Below are 19,102 nucleotides of genomic sequence, written 5' to 3'. Positions count from 1 at the left end.
GAGAACATTGCCATTCATTCATTCTTCCATTCATTCAAAAATGAAATGGAAGGATGATGGGACATTCTGTTCAGTTACCATGTCCCAAACCAAAATGGACATTTTGGAGCCTTCCCTCCTCCCCGACCCCATCCTTGAGCTCCTTTCTCTGTACTAGCAGCGCTGTGCTCTCTTATTCTGCCATGGAGATCAGCTCCAATACACCATTTTTGCTAAGTGTTAAGTGGACAACAAACCAATGGAAAACCACTGCCATAGTTTTTGCAGTTAAATAGTGAATACTCTCTTTATTCAGAAGAATACATTTTTAATAGAATTTCATGCACCAGTAAATCAGTACAGTGAGGAGTTACGAGGGCAGGGACTCTCTCTTCAGGAAACATCTCACCCTGGTAGAGCTCTCAACTCCTAAAATCCCCTTGACCTATCTCAGGTGATTAGTGGCCAAGGAACAGTAGATGGGGTGGACTCCCAGGGAAACCAGCCAGATTTGCAGGTCTCTGAGGATAAAAAAAGAGGAGAGGAAAGCTCTTGCCAAGGAGGTGATTATTATATTGGGACTGGCAGTTCCACTGAGGTTCCCTGAGAGATCGATGAGGGAGAGTTGGTATTGGTGCCCAGGTCTCCTTCTTGGTTACACTCTTCCAAGGCTATGGTCTGGTCTCTTCCATCTGTCTCTGAGCCTCTGTGTAGAGAAAAAGACATGACTAAGAGAGGATCCAGAGCCATCAACCTGAAAACAGGTTGCATTGTGGGACTCAGATTCTAGAGGAGCATATGTACCATTGTTTTAACAGAAGCCTCTGGGTTCACAGAAGGAGGCTGACATAAGGCAATTACCTGGTTCGGAGTCGAGGCCACTTCTTCCACTCTATGGCTAGCACCACCCCTAAAGCTACAACCACCACCACGATCAGGGTACTTCGGACAATGTTCCCCACAGTGCATTCCTGAGCAGCAGGCCCTGTGGTGATAAAAGAGCAGAAACCAAGGCCATAGAGATCAGTGCATGTACGCTCCCCTGGATCTCTTGTTGCCCCCTCATCTGGCCTCCTCCGGGGTTCACTCGGGAACCATGTGTTGAGACTGCAGATGGGGTGGTCAGAGGCAGTGCTTATGCTGAGGCAGAAGCAGCCCTCCTTTTGGGGGGTGGAAGAGGCCTTGAAAGTATCCTTCTCACTATCTTTGAGTGAATCTGAGGTTCCACCTCCTTACCATCCCTAGGAGAAAGAAAAATGACCACACTTGAGGTCTCTGATTCCAAACCCCTCCCCCTCCATGTTTGGCCTGTCTCCATGGAGACGATCTCTGGGATCCCACGTATGTCATGCCAGAACCATGGAGGGATTATCATCTCACCTGCTGCCCCCACCAGCTCCAGGGGATCACTAGGCTCTGACCAGATATCAGGGTAGGCCTGCAGACGGTAGCTGCAGCTATAGTTTCCAATGCCCTTTCCTTCTACGTTGTTGATGACAAAGTCTCCATCCTCTGAAAACTGCTGAGGCGCTTCTTCTCCATCATGTTCCAGGACAAACTCCACACCTGGCAGGGGTCCTCTGCACTGAAGGGTGATATCCTTTCCTAGCTTGAACACAGTGCTGGGCGAGGCTGACAGGGAGGGTTTAGGGGGCTTATCTGCAGCCAACCAGGACACAGAGTTAGAAATGGCCTTGAACCCAGCCCTTTACCCCCTTAGGGCTAACTACTAAGAAACTACAAAATCTAGACTCTTGCTGAAATCTCCAAGACCTTACCAGTCACCCAGATCTCCAGGGAGTCACTGAGATTAGAAGCTGCAAAGGGAGCAGAATCCAAATAATAAACACAGCTATACATCCCAGAATCTTCACTGCTCACTGCTGGCATCCGGAAGTCAGCCCTGTACCCTCTTGGCCTCTGTTGCCTTAAGGGCTCTTGAGTACCCTTCTTCAACAGGACAAATGTTGAGTCTGGCAGTTCCCCTTGACACTGAAGAGTCATGTTTTCTCCAGGGGCCACCATGGGACCAGGCTGGGCTAATAGGCTGGGTTTGGGGAGCAAACCTAGAAGAAATTGACTCTTGGTCATAGAGAGGTGGCCACTTTCCAGGGCATCACTGGAGTCTCAATAAAGAGGAGAGACTACTGCTTGCCTCTCCTTGAGCTCTTAGAAAACCGTTTACCGTTTCCCATGAACCATCTGACAGCTTACTCACTCTTTACTCCCCTGCTCACGCCAGAGCATCTTCCCCTTACCTGTGACTATAAGTTCCAGGGTGTTGCTAGGCTGTATCTTGATAGGGCTGGTCCAGTCAGGATGGTAGCAGCAGCTGTAACGACCTATGTTAGCACCAGATATATTGGTGATGGGGAATGCCCCATCATTACTGATGGATCCCCAGAGCTGCACTGAAGTGGCTTCTATTTCTTTGTGCAGAATGTACCCTACTCCGTGGACTGGCCCTTGGCACCAGAGAGTAACATTCTGCCCCATGGGAACCACAGAACTGGGCTCAGCAAACAACCATGGCTTGGGGAATGTGTCTAGGAAGAGACCAAAGATGGAAAGTGGTTAGTATGCAGACTTTTCACTCGCTGAATTAATCCTTTATTTTTCTCCTTCCAGACACAACCGTTCCCCTCCATGGCCTAGCCTACCCTTCCAAGAGGGATCACCCTCTCTAACCCTTATTCCAGTTGTCTCTGTCCCAGTCCCATGTCTTGTCAGTCCTTACCAGTCACCCAGATCATAAGAGGCTTGCTGAGATATGATCCCCTGTTTGACATAGTGGTCTCATAGTAGACACAACTATAGTTCCCAGAGTCGTCTGCTCCAACAGCGTGGAGGGGAAAGTCAGCCACATTCCCTGAGGCACTCTGAAACTGTAAGGGAACCTGGGTTCCCTCCTGCAAGAGGGCAAACCTCATGCCCTGGAAAGTCCCTTGGCAGCGCAGGGTCACATTCTTCCCAGGAAGCACCACAGGACCTGGCTGTGCCAGGAGAGTGGGTTTGGGGTAGAATTCTGAAATTAAAGAGATCACAGCATGAGAGAATCCTGCCCCTGACATTCTGAACATTGTTTTTTTAGTGTTATTAGAAGAAACAATATATGCTTATTGTAGAAAATTAGAAAATACAGAAAAAAACCTATGAAGAAAATACAATTCTACTGCTCAAAGATAACCATTCTTGCTACATTTTTATGTATTTATTTCCCATTTATTTTTTTGTACATGGCCATGTCATTGTAGCTCTAACTATTTGCATAATTGGGCCTACTATATGCACAATTGTGTAGTTTAATATTTTTCACTTTATGTTGTAAATATTTTCCTATGACGTTAAACAGCCTTTGAAAACTATCATTTGTAATGGCTGCATAATATGCAGTAGACATTTCAAGGTCTCCGCCATTTCTCTGAGGGCCATCCAGCCCACCAATCTCTGACAGCCCAGCTAAAGAAAAAGTGGACATTGGGCCTAAAGCTCAAGGCCAAGCCACAAAAAGATTTCAGAAATAGGGCAACATGTGAAACACCCCCATCTGCCTCATTTCTTTCCCCAGACGTGAATTATTTTCCTCCCTCTTCTCCTCTTTCTCACCTTCCTGTATTAGTGATCATATAAGGCAGCTGCCTTACATGGACTGTTTACCATGTGTTAGGCACGGTCCTAAGCACATTCTTGGTGACTTTTAGAAGGAGCACTTCTTCCTCTCCCACTGACAGCCCTCCCGCCCACTGTCCCAGAGTCAGTACCACCTCCACCTGCATTTCCCCACTCCTGACCTGTCACCACGAGCTCCACAGGGTCACTGGGCTCAGACCAGATAGCAAAGTCATAATAGCGGCAGCTGTAATTCCCTCCATCACCAATGCCCACCGAAATGATCAGAAAGTGGGCTGCACTGGCTCCCGGACTCGCCCAAGACCTGTCACTGGACGCTATTTCACTTCCATCTTTGTAAAGGATAAAGCTCATTTGCTGGTGGGGGGTGGAGCAATTGAAAGTCACTCGGGCACCAGGAGTGACCACAGGACTGGCCCATGTCTTGAATAAGGGCTTGGGGTACATTTCTAGAAGGCAAAAAACCAAACACAATACAAAACCAAATTAAGAGAGAAGAAAGATTGCTAATATAGCAAATATTGGTTCCAGAAAGCTGCTTTGTTTCCTATAGTATTTCATTCAGAAGAAGGTGCATTTAAAAGTCAAGGCAAAACCACTTTGCAGATGAACTTTTCACAGGGACCCCTCACCCCACCCCTCACCTCCTCCAGCCGAATCCTCCCTGTCAGCAGAACAAGCAATGGAAGCTAGCTAAAAGGGTGAATTGTCACTGGGGCTCTGCTGATTCCCTGAGCCTCAGTTTGCCCATTTGGACAAGAAGGGGAAATGGTACCTGATCCACCTCCTTTGAATATTTGCTCTATAGCTAAATGAGATAATTGATATGAAAATAATTAGAAAAATTAAATCACCCTCTACAAACCCCAGCTATTAATAACGATTATGGCTATTAATATCGTGCAGCCAGAGGCCCTGGCACTCCCAGCGCCACGCCTGCCTGGCTCTAAGATTGGACACAGGCTCCTAGGACCAGCAGCAAAGTTTGCTGTGAGGAGAGGAGTGTCTGACCCAGAGCTTTGCTTCCCCACTCCTCTCTCACACACCCCTTTCAGCTCTACCTTTTATGACAAGCTCCAGGGGCTCACTGGGCTCAGACCACTTGAAGGGGCGCTTTTCAGTGTGAGTGCGGCAGCTATAATTGCCTTCATCTTTATCCTCCATTCTTTGGATTGTAAAGAAGGTTTCTCTCCCAAGGGCACCAAGTTGCTGGACAGGTTCCTGCACTCCCTCCTTATACAGAGCAAACCCCATGCCTGCCAGCCATCCTTTGCACCGGATTTGCAGTTCCTGGCCCCGAACTGGGGGGGAAGCAGAAATGACAGGTTTGGGGAGGATGTCTGGAAAACAAAACAGGGACACTCGGAGTCACTTTGTCAGCAAAATAGAAATCCATCCTGGACTGGCCTTTGCCTCTTCCTGTCAGTCTTCTCATAACTCTGTTCCCCACCCCTCCCCCCATTTCAGTGCCCCTCCTCTCCTACAGGCAGCAGAAGCCCCTTGGGCTCTGGGTCTCTGAGCATTCCCCATCCCTAGGAACAGTGCAGGAGTCCCAGGGGCACTGGGGATCACTCCGTGAGGACCCTCTGCCTTTTCTTACCTGTCCCCACCAGCTCAAGTGCCTCACTGGGCTCTGACACAGCCATCTCCTCCCACGAATGGCAGTGGTAACTCCCGGTGTGGCTCTGGGTCAGGGCTCCAAGGGGGAAGGCAGCCCGGACCTGCTCTGAGGCCGGGCGAGTTGCAATCCACCCGGTCCCGTCCTTCAGCAATACAAATTCCTTAGTTGAGCCAGAAGGGCTTCTGCACCAGAGGGTTAAGTTCTTCCATGGGGCCAGAGGGAAGTTGGTCTCTGCCCACAGCTCAGGCTTTGGGGTTGGCATGATTATTTCTAGAAACAGCAGAGTTAGTGAAGCCATCCTCCCTCACCCTCACCCTCCCCTTTTCCTTGCCCTTGAACACCCTCCCCAGATCACATTGCCCACCTCCCCTTTCAACCTCAATCCAAACTCTTTCCTTCTCTCCGCAGGTGCTGGGGAAAGGGGAAGCTGATGTCTCAGCTGAGGGTCAGAAAAATGCAGAAGCTTGGGGGAAATTTTGCAGGCAGAAAAGCAGAGTTGGAGGCTGAGTTTTGCCAGCAGCTTTAGCAAGTGCCCCTTCCTGGCTGTCCTTCCCTCCCAACCAGTCACTCCCTGGCCACTGACACTGACACTCTGTAGTTATTTCGGATCTCCAGGGAGGAATGTCCCAGTCTGGAGCAGGAAAAACTCACCAGTCTCTTCTGTCAATACCCCATTGCACAGTCCTGCAAAAGAAATTGCTGCCAGGGCTTTGTCCCTTCCCCCACGGGACTTCACCCCGGCCTTCTGCCCAGGCCCCTTCCCCACCCCCTTCTACTCACCACAGCAGAGAAGAGCTGTGAGTATGAAGAGCATGGTGACCCCTTGAGCTGTTCCCAGCAACCAGGCTTCTCTAGCAAGACCAGAAAAGAGATGAGAGGAGTTGCTGGGATTAAGGGGAGGGCGGAGAGAAGGGGGCGGCAATTTATGTCATTGGCTTACTCACCACCCAATAGGGATTGGATATGGCCAGGATAATGGGATATAATCTTTTCTGACATGGATGACTTTTCTTTTTGAGGGCCTCACCACCTACAAACCTCTTGCTCTTTCATGACCCACGTGCCCCCCGCCCCCTCTACCATCCCCAGACAATATCAAATGTCAGGTCCCCAAGGCCCCTGATTAGGCTGTTGCTGGAATTGAGATGTCAGATGTGAAAATGCCTTTGTAACTCCAGCTCTCAGAACCCCTGGAGCTCAGTGTAATCAGCAGCTCTGGGTGGTGGGTGTGGGGGTGGAGGGAGAAATCTTGGGGGTTCCTCAGTCATCAAGTTTAAGTTTGGAAGCAGTTTTTATTATGGCAGTATTGGTCCTCCGACTGACCTGCCTCACCTGCCTTTGTTATGGAAGGGTTGCCTAGGCAGCAACAGTGAATTACCAGAGGATTGTCAGTGCTGAGCTAAGCTTGTCAGAGAGTGGGATCTCTCTACCCCCACCCAGATTATGACTAGAAATGTGCAGCATTTTTAGGTTATGGGTCCTGTAGAATTAGATTATACTAAGCCAAAATTCATTTGACAATTTTTACTTAGAAAACACTGACCCTCCTTCCTGGCCAGGAAAACATGCTTTTCAAGCTGCATTCTCTGAAGTCTGGTTTCCAAATTCATTCTTTGATGCAGTGGACCTGGGCTGAGGTGGGGCACTTGAAGCTACATTTTTTCTAACCCCTGGCTTGAAGGTTACCCCAGTGTATGTGGAACTCAGGATAGGTTCTGTGGAGAAGTAGGACTTGACCCCCATTGAAAGTTTTTGAAAGCTCGAAGGGTAGTGGTTTTGCAGAAAGTTTAGCTGGCTCTCTCCTCATTACCCAAGCACTCTGTCCCTCAGATCCCAGCGGGAAACACAGACACACACAGTCATAGTCATCATCCATTGTATATTGAATACTCCCAGGCACACGAAGTCCTGTGATCATGGTGGGGGAGGGGTACAGCCAGGATCACAAGGTGGGGGAAAGTAAGCAAGGCGTTTGGGAACAGAGGCCCCACCAAGCTAGGAGCTGTCATTTCTCTTCTCATTTTCAGGCAGAATAGCCTGAGCACAAGGCCGTAAGGATCAGGGAGAGAAGGAGATGACCCAGGGGACACAAAAGGATAAAAGTAAATGGCAGGAGAACCTGTTTGGCTTGACATTTTATGGGTCAGAGGAAGCAGTCTGATTCCCTGGCCCAATCCATTCCCTCATCAGATGCCCACCCAGGCTAAGGCTATATTCTCAGAATGCTCTGCACAGTGGTTGGGGGCCAGAGTGGCAGAGAGACTGGCTTCCATAGCAGCTAGGATGGACTACAAGTCTTGCTAGCCCTTGAGAGCTAGGGGTAAGGGTGAAAGTTGGGATGGGAGTTAGATAACATCCTGGGAGACAGGACAGCATGGCTCCTTACAAAAAAAGTTCAGTTGAAGTTAATGTGTAAGACATCAATCATCTCTGAGAGGCAGGGTGGCTTGGGAGGGAGATTTGGGCACCCTCCTGGGGGAATCAGTGAACAAGGTTCTGATTACTTCTCCAGGCTCTGAGAAATATGCATTTCTCCACCCTATGGCTTGGGTGCCGACCCCTCTGTGAGGTGAAAGAGAAACTGCTGGAATGAGAAACTCTTATATCTTAAGCCCAGAAGGTAGAGGATACAAAGGGTCCCCCCCTGTGGCTTGTCTCAACTGGAGTATGACCCATTCCTGAGTCTCTGGGGAGCCTGAACTCAGCTAGATTGAGGAACAGGGGGTTGGGGACAAGACAGTTACCTGATTCTGAGTCTCCGACACTTCCACCTTATCCACAGCTCTACCAACAGCAAGGCAAAAAGCTGCACGATTAGGGACAACCTGATAGCCTCATTCAGAACGTAATTCCAGGTGAGAAAGCCTGTGGCCAGAGAAGACCAAAAGCAGGGACCTTGATGGGGACAGGGACTGTTGAATACATTCATGGGGGGAGGGGGATCTGGTTACTGCAGGTGAAGGGAAGTTGAGACAAAAGTGGCCTTATTTTCATGAAGAATAGGACCCTTGAAAGTATCCTGCTCACTGCCTTTGAGTGACTGTGAGACCACTCCAGAGGAAAGATGCCCAAACCCAAGGGCCCTGACTTACAAGCCCCCAACTACCCTTTCCACATCCTTCTGGGCATTGTTCTGGGATCCCAGGGGTATGATGGCCAAAGCTGCGGAGGGGGCATCCCTGTGAAGAGTGTTCCTCTCACCTGCTGGCCCCATCAGTTTCAGAGGCTCACTGCGATATGACCAGATGTTAGGATGTGCCTCTATGCGATAGCTGCAACTGTAGGTCCCCGTGCCTTTCCCTTCAACATTACTGATGATGAAGTCTCCATCCACTGAAAATTTTGGGGATGTTGCTCTTTCTTCCCATTCCAGACAAAATTCAAGTACTGGTTGAGGTACTCGGCACTGAAGGGTGATGGCCTTTCCTAGCTTGAACACGGTGCTGGGCCAGGCTGACAGGGAGGGTTTGGGGGGCTTATCTGCAACCAATCCAGAGACCAGAGTTAGAACAAATGACTTTGAACTCAGTGCCTCCTCCCTCAACAAATGTTTCTCAGGTCCTTATTTGGTCTTCTCTTTTTTTTCACTTCCACTAGATCACTGGCTTCAAAATTTGATTGTGCATCAGAACTCCTTGGCCCATTCCTTGAGTCTCCTAGCTTCAATCAGAAAGACCCATACCTGTAAGTTTCCCCTGGTCTTAAGGAAAATAACTTTTCTAGGGGTCACAATGGAGCTTGTCCATGCTGAGAGACAGGGCTTGAGTATCAACCCTGGGAGAGAAGGTACCTAAAATTTTTGGAGAAAATTCTACACCACCCTCCTAGTGTGTTTTTCTTTGGCCCATAAATCCAAGAGGGTACAGGGCCACCAGCTCCTTCTTATAACACTGTAATGATGATTAAAACAAACAATAGTTGTTAGCACTTGCCTACAACCACAAGCTCCACGGTGTTGTGTGATGACATCCTGATGGAGGTCTTCCAGGAGAGGAGATAGTGGCAGCTATAGATGCCAGCATCACTATAGGTCACATTGTTGAGGAGGAATGACTCATCATCACTGATGCTGGTGGTATCCAAGAGCTGAAGTGTTTTGTCGTCTCCTTTCTTATAGAGTGTAAGTTCCACTCCATCCACTGGCCCTCGACACCACAGGCTCACATTCTGACCCATCTGGACCACAGGACTGGGCTGAGCAAGTAGACAGGTCTTCGGGAAAGTGTCTAGGACAAGACCCAAAATATAAAAGGCTAACTGTCTGACTTACCCCTCCCACTACTTAGGGTTCTTTTTCTCTTCCTCCTGTCCACCCTTGGCAAATCCCATCCTAAGTCCACTTACACAAATTCTGCTCCTTCCTCCACCGTTATCCCTGGCTGCATGATTAGGTTCTCCAGCAGGCCCTGAGCAAGTTGTACACCCTTAGCCCCTACAATAGGTCCCATTGCATCCCCTTCTCTTACCGGTTACCCAGATTCTCAGGATATCACTAAGGAGTGAACCCCTGTGTGACCCATCATAGTAAAAACAGAGGTAATGTCCAGCATTGTGGATTTTCAAAGCCCCGAAGAAGAAATATGCCTCATTTTTTAATGGTCTCTTGTGGTAAAAGGACTTCTCCAAGTCTTCACGCCTTATTAAAGCAAAGGTCATTCCATAGATTGGCCCTTGGCACCTGAGATTCAGGCTTTCTCCCGGTGCCATGATGGGCCCAGGATAGGCTGTCAGAGTTGGTTTGGGATAGAGTCCTAGAAAGGGAAGAGACCCTGAGTTAGATGTAGGATGATTCTTCCTTATTATATTCTGGTTTAATTTTCCTAGTTCCCTTAGATAGAAAGTGATAGCTGAAGTTTACCCTCTGCTCCCTCTTCCTTCCTTGAATCTCTGCCTCTTCTAGGAGGCAATCAAGGGTAAGTTCACTTATGCCCCTTCCCTCTCACCAGACTCTATCAGCTCCACTGAGCTCTAACTATGTGTAGGGTGTGTCTCAGCGGAATATCTACATTTGTAATTCCCTGTATCTTTAGGTCCCTGAAATGCCAAATGTAGTTCTTCAAACCACCCAAGAAACCAAACTTCTGAAAATGACTTTTATTCCATCTTCATAAAGCATGAATGCTACTGCAGTATTAAGGATGGCTTTTGAACTCATTAAGTTCACAGAGGACACTTCCCACAGGGGATTGAAAGAGGCCAATAAGGAGGGATTGGCCAGTAAGTCTGCAACCCAAAGAAACCTCTGTTAATGGGGTCACACCCTCATTTCCATGTATTGTTCCTCCAAAGAGATTAAACTACAAAATAGAGGGCAAACCTCACTCCCAAACCACTCCTTCTTACCCATCCCAATCCCAGGTAGGCCCACCCACCCATTCTTGGAAGGATCAGCTCTATCATATGCTCATTAAGCATTTAGGATGTGTCAGGCATCGTGTAGGTCGAGGAATATACAAGTAAAGAAGATAGACACAGTCCCTGTTAGCCAAAAGCTCATGGCCTAGTGGGGGACACCAGCAAACAGGTAACTGCAGAAGTGTGTGTTAGTGGCATCTACACTGGAAAGGCATTCGTACAACAAACATCCATAACACGCAGTTCAAACAGACAGGCTTTTGTTCTTTGATCCTCAATAAAAAGCTATACTAATAAAATTAATATCTACCATTTATTGAGAACTTATATGCCAGGCACTGTACATATATTTAGGCAAATCCTCACAACAACCCTGTGAGGTAGGCATTATTATTATACCAATTTTGCAAATGAGAAAACTGAGTCACAGAGAGGCATCATACAGTAGATTGGATAGATACTGTTATTCCATTTTAGAGTGGGGGAAACCGAAGCACAGAGGTGAAGTTACTTGCTCAGTATCACACAGGGAGGCAGTGTCAGAGGTGGAACTAGAAACTAGGATTACTGCTTCTAAGTTCAGGTACTTTCTGTGGCACCACAGCTTTCCCCAAGCCTATTTAACTTGATGAGGGAACTAAAGCAAGTGTGGCCAATTCTGTCTAGAAGCATCCGGGCCATGGGGTGGGGGAGTGGGGGTGTGTGTCTAGTGTTTGGGCATTGTGGGGAGGCTTCTACTGTGTTTAAAGCTTGGTACTGCCTTACTGGATCTGTATATACAAGACTAAATTAATTTATAAAGTCATTTCTAAAATATGAACTATCACTTTCTTTGTCATTTTTTTGTTTATTTTTATCACCAGCACTAGCAACTCATTCTATTTTCCACACTTAAAAATAAAAATCAGAAATAGAATAAAAATACTTTAAATTAAAAAAGTCAGTTTACAAGACTGCAGTGGCAGTGCCTGGCACATATTAAGTGCTCAATAAAAGCCTAATGAATGAATGAATGCATGATTTTCGACAAATAGAGAACAACAAAGCTGTGATGAGCTGAAGCTGCTGGACATTTGGCTGGACTCACTCACTAGCCAAGTGATTGGCTCCCAAACATTTACCTCATAGCATGTGTGATTCTAATTTGCATCTCAGTAAAATGTCAAATGACTTTAGCTCATGGGCCTTGCAGAGAACTGGGCAAGGAAAGTAATGTCAGAAACGCTGGCTCATCCAACCATGATCCCGGGGACAACGATCATCAGACCCCAGCAGCCATAGCCACACCCACCTGCCACAATCAGCTTCAGGGGGTTGCTGGGCTCTGACCACAGGGTAGGGAGCATCTGGATGTGAGTGCGGCAGATGTAAACCCCTTCACTCTCAGGTGTCATGTTGGCAATGGAGAATATGGCCACTGTCCCCGTTGGGACTTGGTAATCCACGGGTTCTGCATATCCCTCTTTGAACAGCATGAATACCAAATCCTGCAGCCAGCCATGGCAGAGTATGTTAACATTACATCCAGAAAGAGGGGAGGTCTCAGCCTGGATCCAGAAAGTGGGCTTGGGCAGCTGGCCTGGAAGGAGAGAATGAACTGGTATTCAGGAAGAGCAAGGGGAGTGCTGCTCAGGGAGCGGCAGAGCGCTCTACTTAAATGAGTCTTCCCTGTATGACCCTTATTTGTCACCCCTTGTTCCCCCATCTAGGGTATCCCCTATGTTGAGAGCTTGCCCTCTAGATCTGTTCCAGAGTCTGTGTCCTCACTCTGCATCTATAGAGACTAGGCACTTATTTACTAACTGTGGAATGCATGCATTATACATGCATGCATTTGAGGCAAACGAATGAATTAAACCCTGCTCTGGGAAGGCAAGGTTCAGTCCCAGGAGCTGGAGTTTATTCTTGATTATCTATCTCTGTCTTCTTACCTGGTGCCTCCAACTCTAAAACTTTACTGGGCTCTGACCAGCCCGTCTCCTTCCAGTAGCAGCACCTGTAAAGACCTGTATTGGACTGAGTAAGGGCACCAATGGGGAATGAAACTTGGAAGGTCTTGTGGGAAGGGCGGATCCAGGTCATCTGTGTCTTATCTTTCAGCAACAGGAACTTGCTTGAAATCCGAGAGGGGCTTTTGCACCAAAGTGTGATGTTCTCCCAAGGGGCCTGGGGGTAGTTGGTCTCTATCCACAGCTCTGGTTGAGATTGCATCATTGCTGTCATTCCCAAAGATAACAAAGATGTCAGCAATCCAACCCTCTCCCTCCCATAACATGCCCCTCCAATGTCCCTTAAAATTAGCCCCAACCCAGATTCCTCCTTTTTTCTTCCCTTGGGGACAGGATGCATACTTTTATGGGGGTGGGATAGGGACCCCAAGATATTTGTTTAAGGAATTCAAGTGAGTTGGGGGAATGAAGTGCAAGTCTTGCTTCCTTTCCATCTGAGACAAAGTTCTTTACTATTTTGTGGGAAACCAAGTCATGAAGTAAGAGGTCCTGATTCCCAGCCAGCTCAATCTGGAAATTGCCTTTGGGCTCTCAAGGCAGTTATGTCCAGGGCCATGGAAGCAGGTCAATGTCTTGTGGCCTTCAGGAAGGAAGGTACTTGAGGTAGCAGGACTCACTTACCTATTGGTGTCATACCCAGACTCAACCCTGAAAAGAGAGATTATGGTAAAGGAGAGCCCCTCATTGTTCCCACCCACCCTCAAACCTCAATATTCTCCATTCCCTCCCCATAGGGGTAACTATAACAGGTTCACTTGCCCTGCCACCACTTCCTTGTACTCACGAATGCAAAAGAGTAAGAGAGTGAATGTCCGCAGCATGGTGGCCCCTTCCCCTGGCCTGTCCAGGGTCATGGAGCCTCTGGAGTCCTGAAGGGCTGTGCCCCTCATCAGGTGGTGAGATCTAAAAGCAGAAGTGTTTTTACTCAGGGGACTGATCCTGCTTCGGAAAGTTTAGTTTGGATCAGTAAGTTGCACCTGACATCCCTCCCTTCCTTCCACTCCCTCACTGGCAGGCAGGGTTACTGGCTACTTCTTCTCTTTGTCCCTTTTCCTCACTTCCCCCTTCTCCCACCCAAGGTCTTTGCTGGTATCTACCATGTCAGATTTATTGAAATGTCTGTTTTTCCATGGGATCTCAGAGGCCCAGAGGCCTAATCCAGGCCAGCAGAAGCCACATGGTATGAGGGAGATGGGAGGTGTAGAGAGTCACCTTTTCAGATCCTTTACTCATACATATATATTTTTGTCTGAGTACTTCAACAACCTAGCAAAGGAAGCGTTTCTACCATCACCATTTTGCTGGCTAGGAAGCTGAGGCTTAGACAGGATATAATTTGCCCAAAGTCAAAAGATATTAAATTTCAGAGCCAAAATGCAAATCTATGTTTAACTCTAATGCTTATGCTCTAAAACCAGTATTTAAACTTTCAGAGGCAGACCTTGACCCCTTTCTCACCCTACCTCACCTGTACCATCTCATCCCATCCAGGCCTGCCCTTATGCAGAATGTCAGAATGCTTCAAATCTAATATTACTTTTATTTCTTACCCCCCAAAATCTCAAAGCCTCCATCTTGAGTAGGTGTTGGGGAATCAAGTTACTTGAGCTAATTGATATAAGATGCAAATGATTTATTGGCTGCCCATAATTTATAAGCATTCTTGTTCATTGCCCCTAAGGAAAAAAAAAGAATTGCTTGAATTTCAGGGAATATGGCAAAGATATGTGAGTTCAGCGAGGCCTTCTCATTTTCTTGAAAATCACTATTGACCACAGGCCCTACACGTCCGTAAGTAGACCCCTTACACTCTTCTGCCTCTCCTACCCCACCCCCTGGACCCAGAGTATCCTTTTGCCAAGGAAAGGCATATGCCCATCACACAAACTCAGGCTAACTCCCTTCTACCAACTCTCTACTCAGAGCCTGAGGTTCTGGCTGTTTAATTCTATTTCAACACAGTGGGATAAAGGCAGCTCTCAGAACAGAAAGCGGTGATTTTGCTTCCCCAGACTGATCCTGATCTTGAAGTCCCTAACTTGCTCCAGTGATAACACTAGGAGGGATGAAGGAGCAGGAAAAAAGAGGCAGATTCAAACACCTGGGCTGTAGGAAGCAGGTGGACCATCGGAGATCCAGGGAAGCACGGTTTCCCTTTGCATTTCTTACTTTGCCTTGAAGGATGCTCAAATTACCCTCTCTGAACTTTTCTTATCTATAAAGTTGGGGAGTAATATATACCTAGCCTTGTTGTTGTGTTGAATCTGAGACAATACATGTACAGTGCCAGGCACATAGTGAACATTTCATTAAAACTTGGCTATTTTTCTTCCCAAAGGGGGTATTAAACTGGTATAGCACCCTAAAGATCCTCTTTCCATCTCACCTCCTACAGACTCTTGCCCCCACTCCTCTTAGGGTCAGGCCCAGGCCCAGGCTTGGGTGCCACCCTGTTGCTTTTGTTCCCCTGAGGCTTTAGGCCAGAATTTATTGGAGGAACTCAGGTTTTACTGCCAAGGGAAAGGTTCAACCTGGGATTCTGCCAGGGAATGCCATCTGAGATTCTAGCCTTGCCACTTAGACCCCTAAACCAGGGTTTCGCTTCCTGGGGGCTTGAGGGGAATAAGGGAAGCTGGATTTCTCAGCATGGCTGACCCCTCCGCAACCTACTAAGGAAACTCTACCATTTATATCCAGCCAAAATGATGAATCTTCTGTCCAGGGAACATTGGAAGGAGCTGCAGGCTTCAGGTTAATTGGCCACGCCCATTTTTGGCCTTTCACACTCCCTCCCCCACACCGCCAACTTCGGCAGTCTAGCCTTTTCACCCTTCCCTTCTACTCCACCCCAAGCACTTTACACACCCTTAGGCAGCGCCGCAGTGCTTTTGAGGGTGACAAACCTGAAATGTCTAATGGCTCGCCCCCTGCATAGCTTTGAGGGTTCCAGGAATCAAAGGGGTTGGGCTCAGCGGGGTGCCGGGTACATGCTCCGCTAAAGGTTTGGAGCGAAGACTGAGAAGGAAAAGGAAAGATATCCACAGCGCCCAGAGATTCTCAGCGAGGCACGGCTGGGATCGCGGAGGGAAGGAAAAAGGGAGGGATGAAGGGGGTGGGGGGGGAAAGACTTGGGAGCATTTAGATTTACGGCAATTAATTACATCAGGGAGATTATTTCGGGGTTTTGTTTAGGATCTGATGGGCAGTATTTAATCTTCAGCCACTGGACTATGCGCTCATTTGCAGGTACTTACGGTAGTTGAAGGCCCACTCCGCTGTTGGAGATTCTCCAGTGAGCTCCTCCAGATGCAGCAAACTGCCCGGCAAAAGAAGAGCAGTCTAAGGACAGCCTCCCAGGCTCAGGGCCACGCCTCCCTCTCTCTCCCGCCGGCTCTGCCGCTCCAGCCTCCCCTCCTCCCTCTGCCAGGCTCTGGGAGCCCACCTACACTAACTCCCTGACACCTGCAGTCCTCTGACAACCGGGATTTCCACGCCCCTCCCAGCTCCCGCCCCTCTCACGATTCCCTGCAGAGGTTGCTGGAGCCAAATTCAGGCCCCTGCCCCCTCGCCTGTCGCTCAGAGTTTCATTGGGTCATTGTATTCTGGAGGGGAGAGGGCCAGCTCTCAAGCCTGCCAAAGCTGTAGATCCCTCCTCTTCAGCTCCCCAATGCCTTTAAAGGGATCTCAGATCTTCCTCTGCCCACTTAATACCCCACGTAAGCATAAACACCACCCCACCAGGGTTTATATGCCTACTATGTGCCTCTGAGCCCTGGGCATCTATTATTTCAAATCTTCATAGCAACACTGCAAGGTGTGTTACTTCCCTCAATTTTACAGATGAGGAAACTGAAGCTCAGAGAGGGTTAAGTAACTTGGACAGCCTTCAAAGTCTAGCTTGGACTAAAACCCCAGGCTTTAGAGACACACAAATTTGGATTTCAGTCTGGTTCCACTATTCAATAGCTGAGTGACCTCAAGAAAGTGAGTTAAACTCTCTGAGTCTCAGTTTCCCCATCTGTAAAATAAAACAACAGAAACTATTGCACAGGCCTTCGATGGGATACTGTAAGTAAAACTTACAGCATAGTAGGCCTGGTACATGGTAGGTGCTCAGTAAATGGTAGCTGCTGCTGTTGCTACCACTACCAGCACTACTACTATCATTAATCTGTACAGCTTTCCACAAATGCCCTAGAGAAACATGATTTCAATGATGTAGATAACCTTTCATAAATTTAGTTAACCATGAATGACTGTTTCAAATGATTATGTATGGATAAGATACTAACCGAAGCTCCTGACATATACTATATGATGGGATTAAAGCATAGCATCCAGTGGACCCCCAGATCAATTGATTGTTGTAAGAAATAGCCACATTTTTCTTTATGTACAATTTTTACATTCATAGAAGATTAAAAATTATCTAAAGAACTGATTCACTTTGTTATAAAGCAGAAACTAACACACCATTGTAAAGCAATTATACCCCAATAAAGATGTTAAAAAAAATTATCTAAAGAAAAAATACTGTGATTTGAGAACAAGCTACATAAAAATAAAGTAACTGTGCTTTTAATAGGAAAATTGAATATCATATCTTCATGCATCAGGGATATCAGCTGTGGCTTCCTGGCATCCTCTGTTCCTACACACCATTATAAAGTACAGATTATCACATAAGAATAGAATAACCATATGAATATAAATAGGTATTTTAGGGGCAAGTTATTTAACCTCTCCAGGTCTTAGTTTTCCTATTTGTAAACTGGGGATAATAATTGTACTTAATATCACACAGAGTTTTAGGTAGGATTGAATGAAAATCCCCCTGTAAACTACTACATAGTGCCTGGGACACAGCAACCAACCATCCACTAATTCAATACACGTTTGTTGAGTATTTTCTTTGTGCCACACATTGTTATAGATGCTGACAATCCAGGGAGAATGGCAGTTTCTGCTCTTAAGGAGTTTGTAGTCTGAGGATAAACAGTGATGGAGAACAAGTAGGAGAAAGCCAAAGAAGGGCGTGCCATGGGAATCAGAGAATTGCAATAGGAAAGACCAGCAAGTAAGGCATGGAGAACTGTAAGCAGTTTACTGTTCCTGTGTGCCGAAACCAGGGCAGTGGAAGTAAAGAAGGAGGAGAGAGCAAGCGTTCCCGAAATATTTAAGAGGTAAAATTGGCCAAACACAAATGGTTGTTTGGAACACTAAAGTGAAAATTATTATATGTCAGGGTGGAAATATCCATGCCTATTTTCAAAACATTTGTATAGAAATCACTATGATGGTATTAGGCACTAAGTGCTTTATAAATATTAACTCATTTTATCCCAATCACAACACTCGGGGATAGTATCAGTCCCATTTTACAGATGAAGAAGCTGAAACTCAGAGCCATTAAGAAATTGCCTAAGGCCAACACAGCCAGCAAGTGGAAGAGCTAGGATTCGCATCCAGGCAATCTGTATATACAGTTCCACGGTCCCATGTTTTTTTTTTTTAATTACTTAAACCACTTTATTGATTATAGTATACCTATAAAAAGGGGTCTTATTTAGAAAATAATTCAAAATTTTTTTATGCAAAGTAACTGAAAACTTCTCAGTTCCTTCCTTCTTTTTTTTTTTATTGAGGTATAATTGATCCACAACATTAGTTTCAGGTATACAACATAATGATTCAATATTTGTATATATTGCAAAATGAAGTCCCATGTTCTTAACCACTACAATGCTCCCTCTGCATTGGAAGTTTGTAATGATAAAAGTAAAAGAAACCTTTTAATTTAAAATAAAGTTAGCATATGATCCTCCAATCCCACTCCTGGGCATATATCCGGAGAAAACTATAATTCGAAAAGATGCGTGCACCCCAGTGTTCATTGCAGCACTATTTACAATAACCAAGACATGGAAACAGCCTAAACATCCACCAACAGATGAATGGATAAATGAGATATGGTATATATAGACAAGGGAATATTACTCAGCCATAAAAAATAAGAAATTATGCCATTTGCAGCAACACGGATGGACCTAGAGATTATCATACTAAGTGAAATAAGTCAGACAGAGAAAGAGAAATATCATGTGATATCACTTACATATGGAATCGAAAAACAAGATCCAAACGTACTTATATGCAAAACAGAAATAGACCCACAGTGGTAGAAAACAAACTTATGGTTACCAAAGGGGAAAGGGGTGGGGCAGGGGTAAATTAGGAGGTTGGGATTGCCATCTACACACTACTGTATGTAAAATAGATAACCAACAAGGACTTACTGTATAGCACAGGGAACTCTACTCAATATTTTGTAATAACCTATAAGGGAAAAGAATCTGATACATATATATGAATATTATATATATATTTACATAAAACACTGAATCACTCTGCTGTACACATGAAACTAACACAACATTGTAAATCAAGTATACTTCAATAAAAATTTTTTAATTTAAAAAACAGTTATGAATGTACTTAGTAAAACAGA

General features: G+C 46.4%; 1 protein-coding gene across 1 annotated transcript; it reads right to left on the bottom strand.

The window, feature by feature from the left end:
* Window positions 1-258: 258 nt before the first annotated feature.
* IGSF1 (immunoglobulin superfamily member 1) lies at window positions 259-16,058 on the bottom strand. Its single transcript, XM_067722771.1, has 20 exons — window positions 15,849-16,058; window positions 13,379-13,497; window positions 13,216-13,242; window positions 12,517-12,801; window positions 11,877-12,164; window positions 9,697-9,981; window positions 9,163-9,456; window positions 8,432-8,710; window positions 7,975-8,095; window positions 6,011-6,081; window positions 5,882-5,914; window positions 5,210-5,500; window positions 4,671-4,949; window positions 3,771-4,058; window positions 2,717-3,004; window positions 2,238-2,525; window positions 1,758-2,045; window positions 1,360-1,638; window positions 841-964; window positions 259-685 (listed from the first exon to the last, which is right to left on the bottom strand). The coding sequence occupies exons 2-20, from the start codon at window positions 13,482-13,484 to the stop codon at window positions 550-552; spliced, it is 4,050 nt and encodes a 1,349-aa protein (XP_067578872.1). The 5' UTR covers window positions 13,485-13,497; window positions 15,849-16,058; the 3' UTR covers window positions 259-549.
* Between the last annotated feature and the right edge of the window lie 3,044 nt (window positions 16,059-19,102).

Source organism: Pseudorca crassidens, chromosome X, assembly GCF_039906515.1.
Source record: "Pseudorca crassidens isolate mPseCra1 chromosome X, mPseCra1.hap1, whole genome shotgun sequence".
NCBI lineage: Eukaryota > Metazoa > Chordata > Mammalia > Artiodactyla > Delphinidae > Pseudorca > Pseudorca crassidens.
This window is presented reverse-complemented; position numbering and strand designations above follow the sequence as displayed.

Bases quoted from the DNA above. Each gene is read 5' to 3' on its own strand.
- IGSF1 (XM_067722771.1), bottom strand. From the start codon at position 13,484: ATGAGGGGCACAGCCCTTCAGGACTCCAGAGGCTCCATGACCCTGGAC. The intron at 9,982-11,876 runs GTGGGTGTGGCT...TTCCCTTTCTAG, and splicing joins CCTGAAGCTGATTGTGGCAG to GACTCTATCCCAAACCAACT. The intron at 2,526-2,716 runs GTAAGGACTGAC...GTCTCTTCCTAG, and splicing joins TCTTATGATCTGGGTGACTG to ACACATTCCCCAAGCCATGG.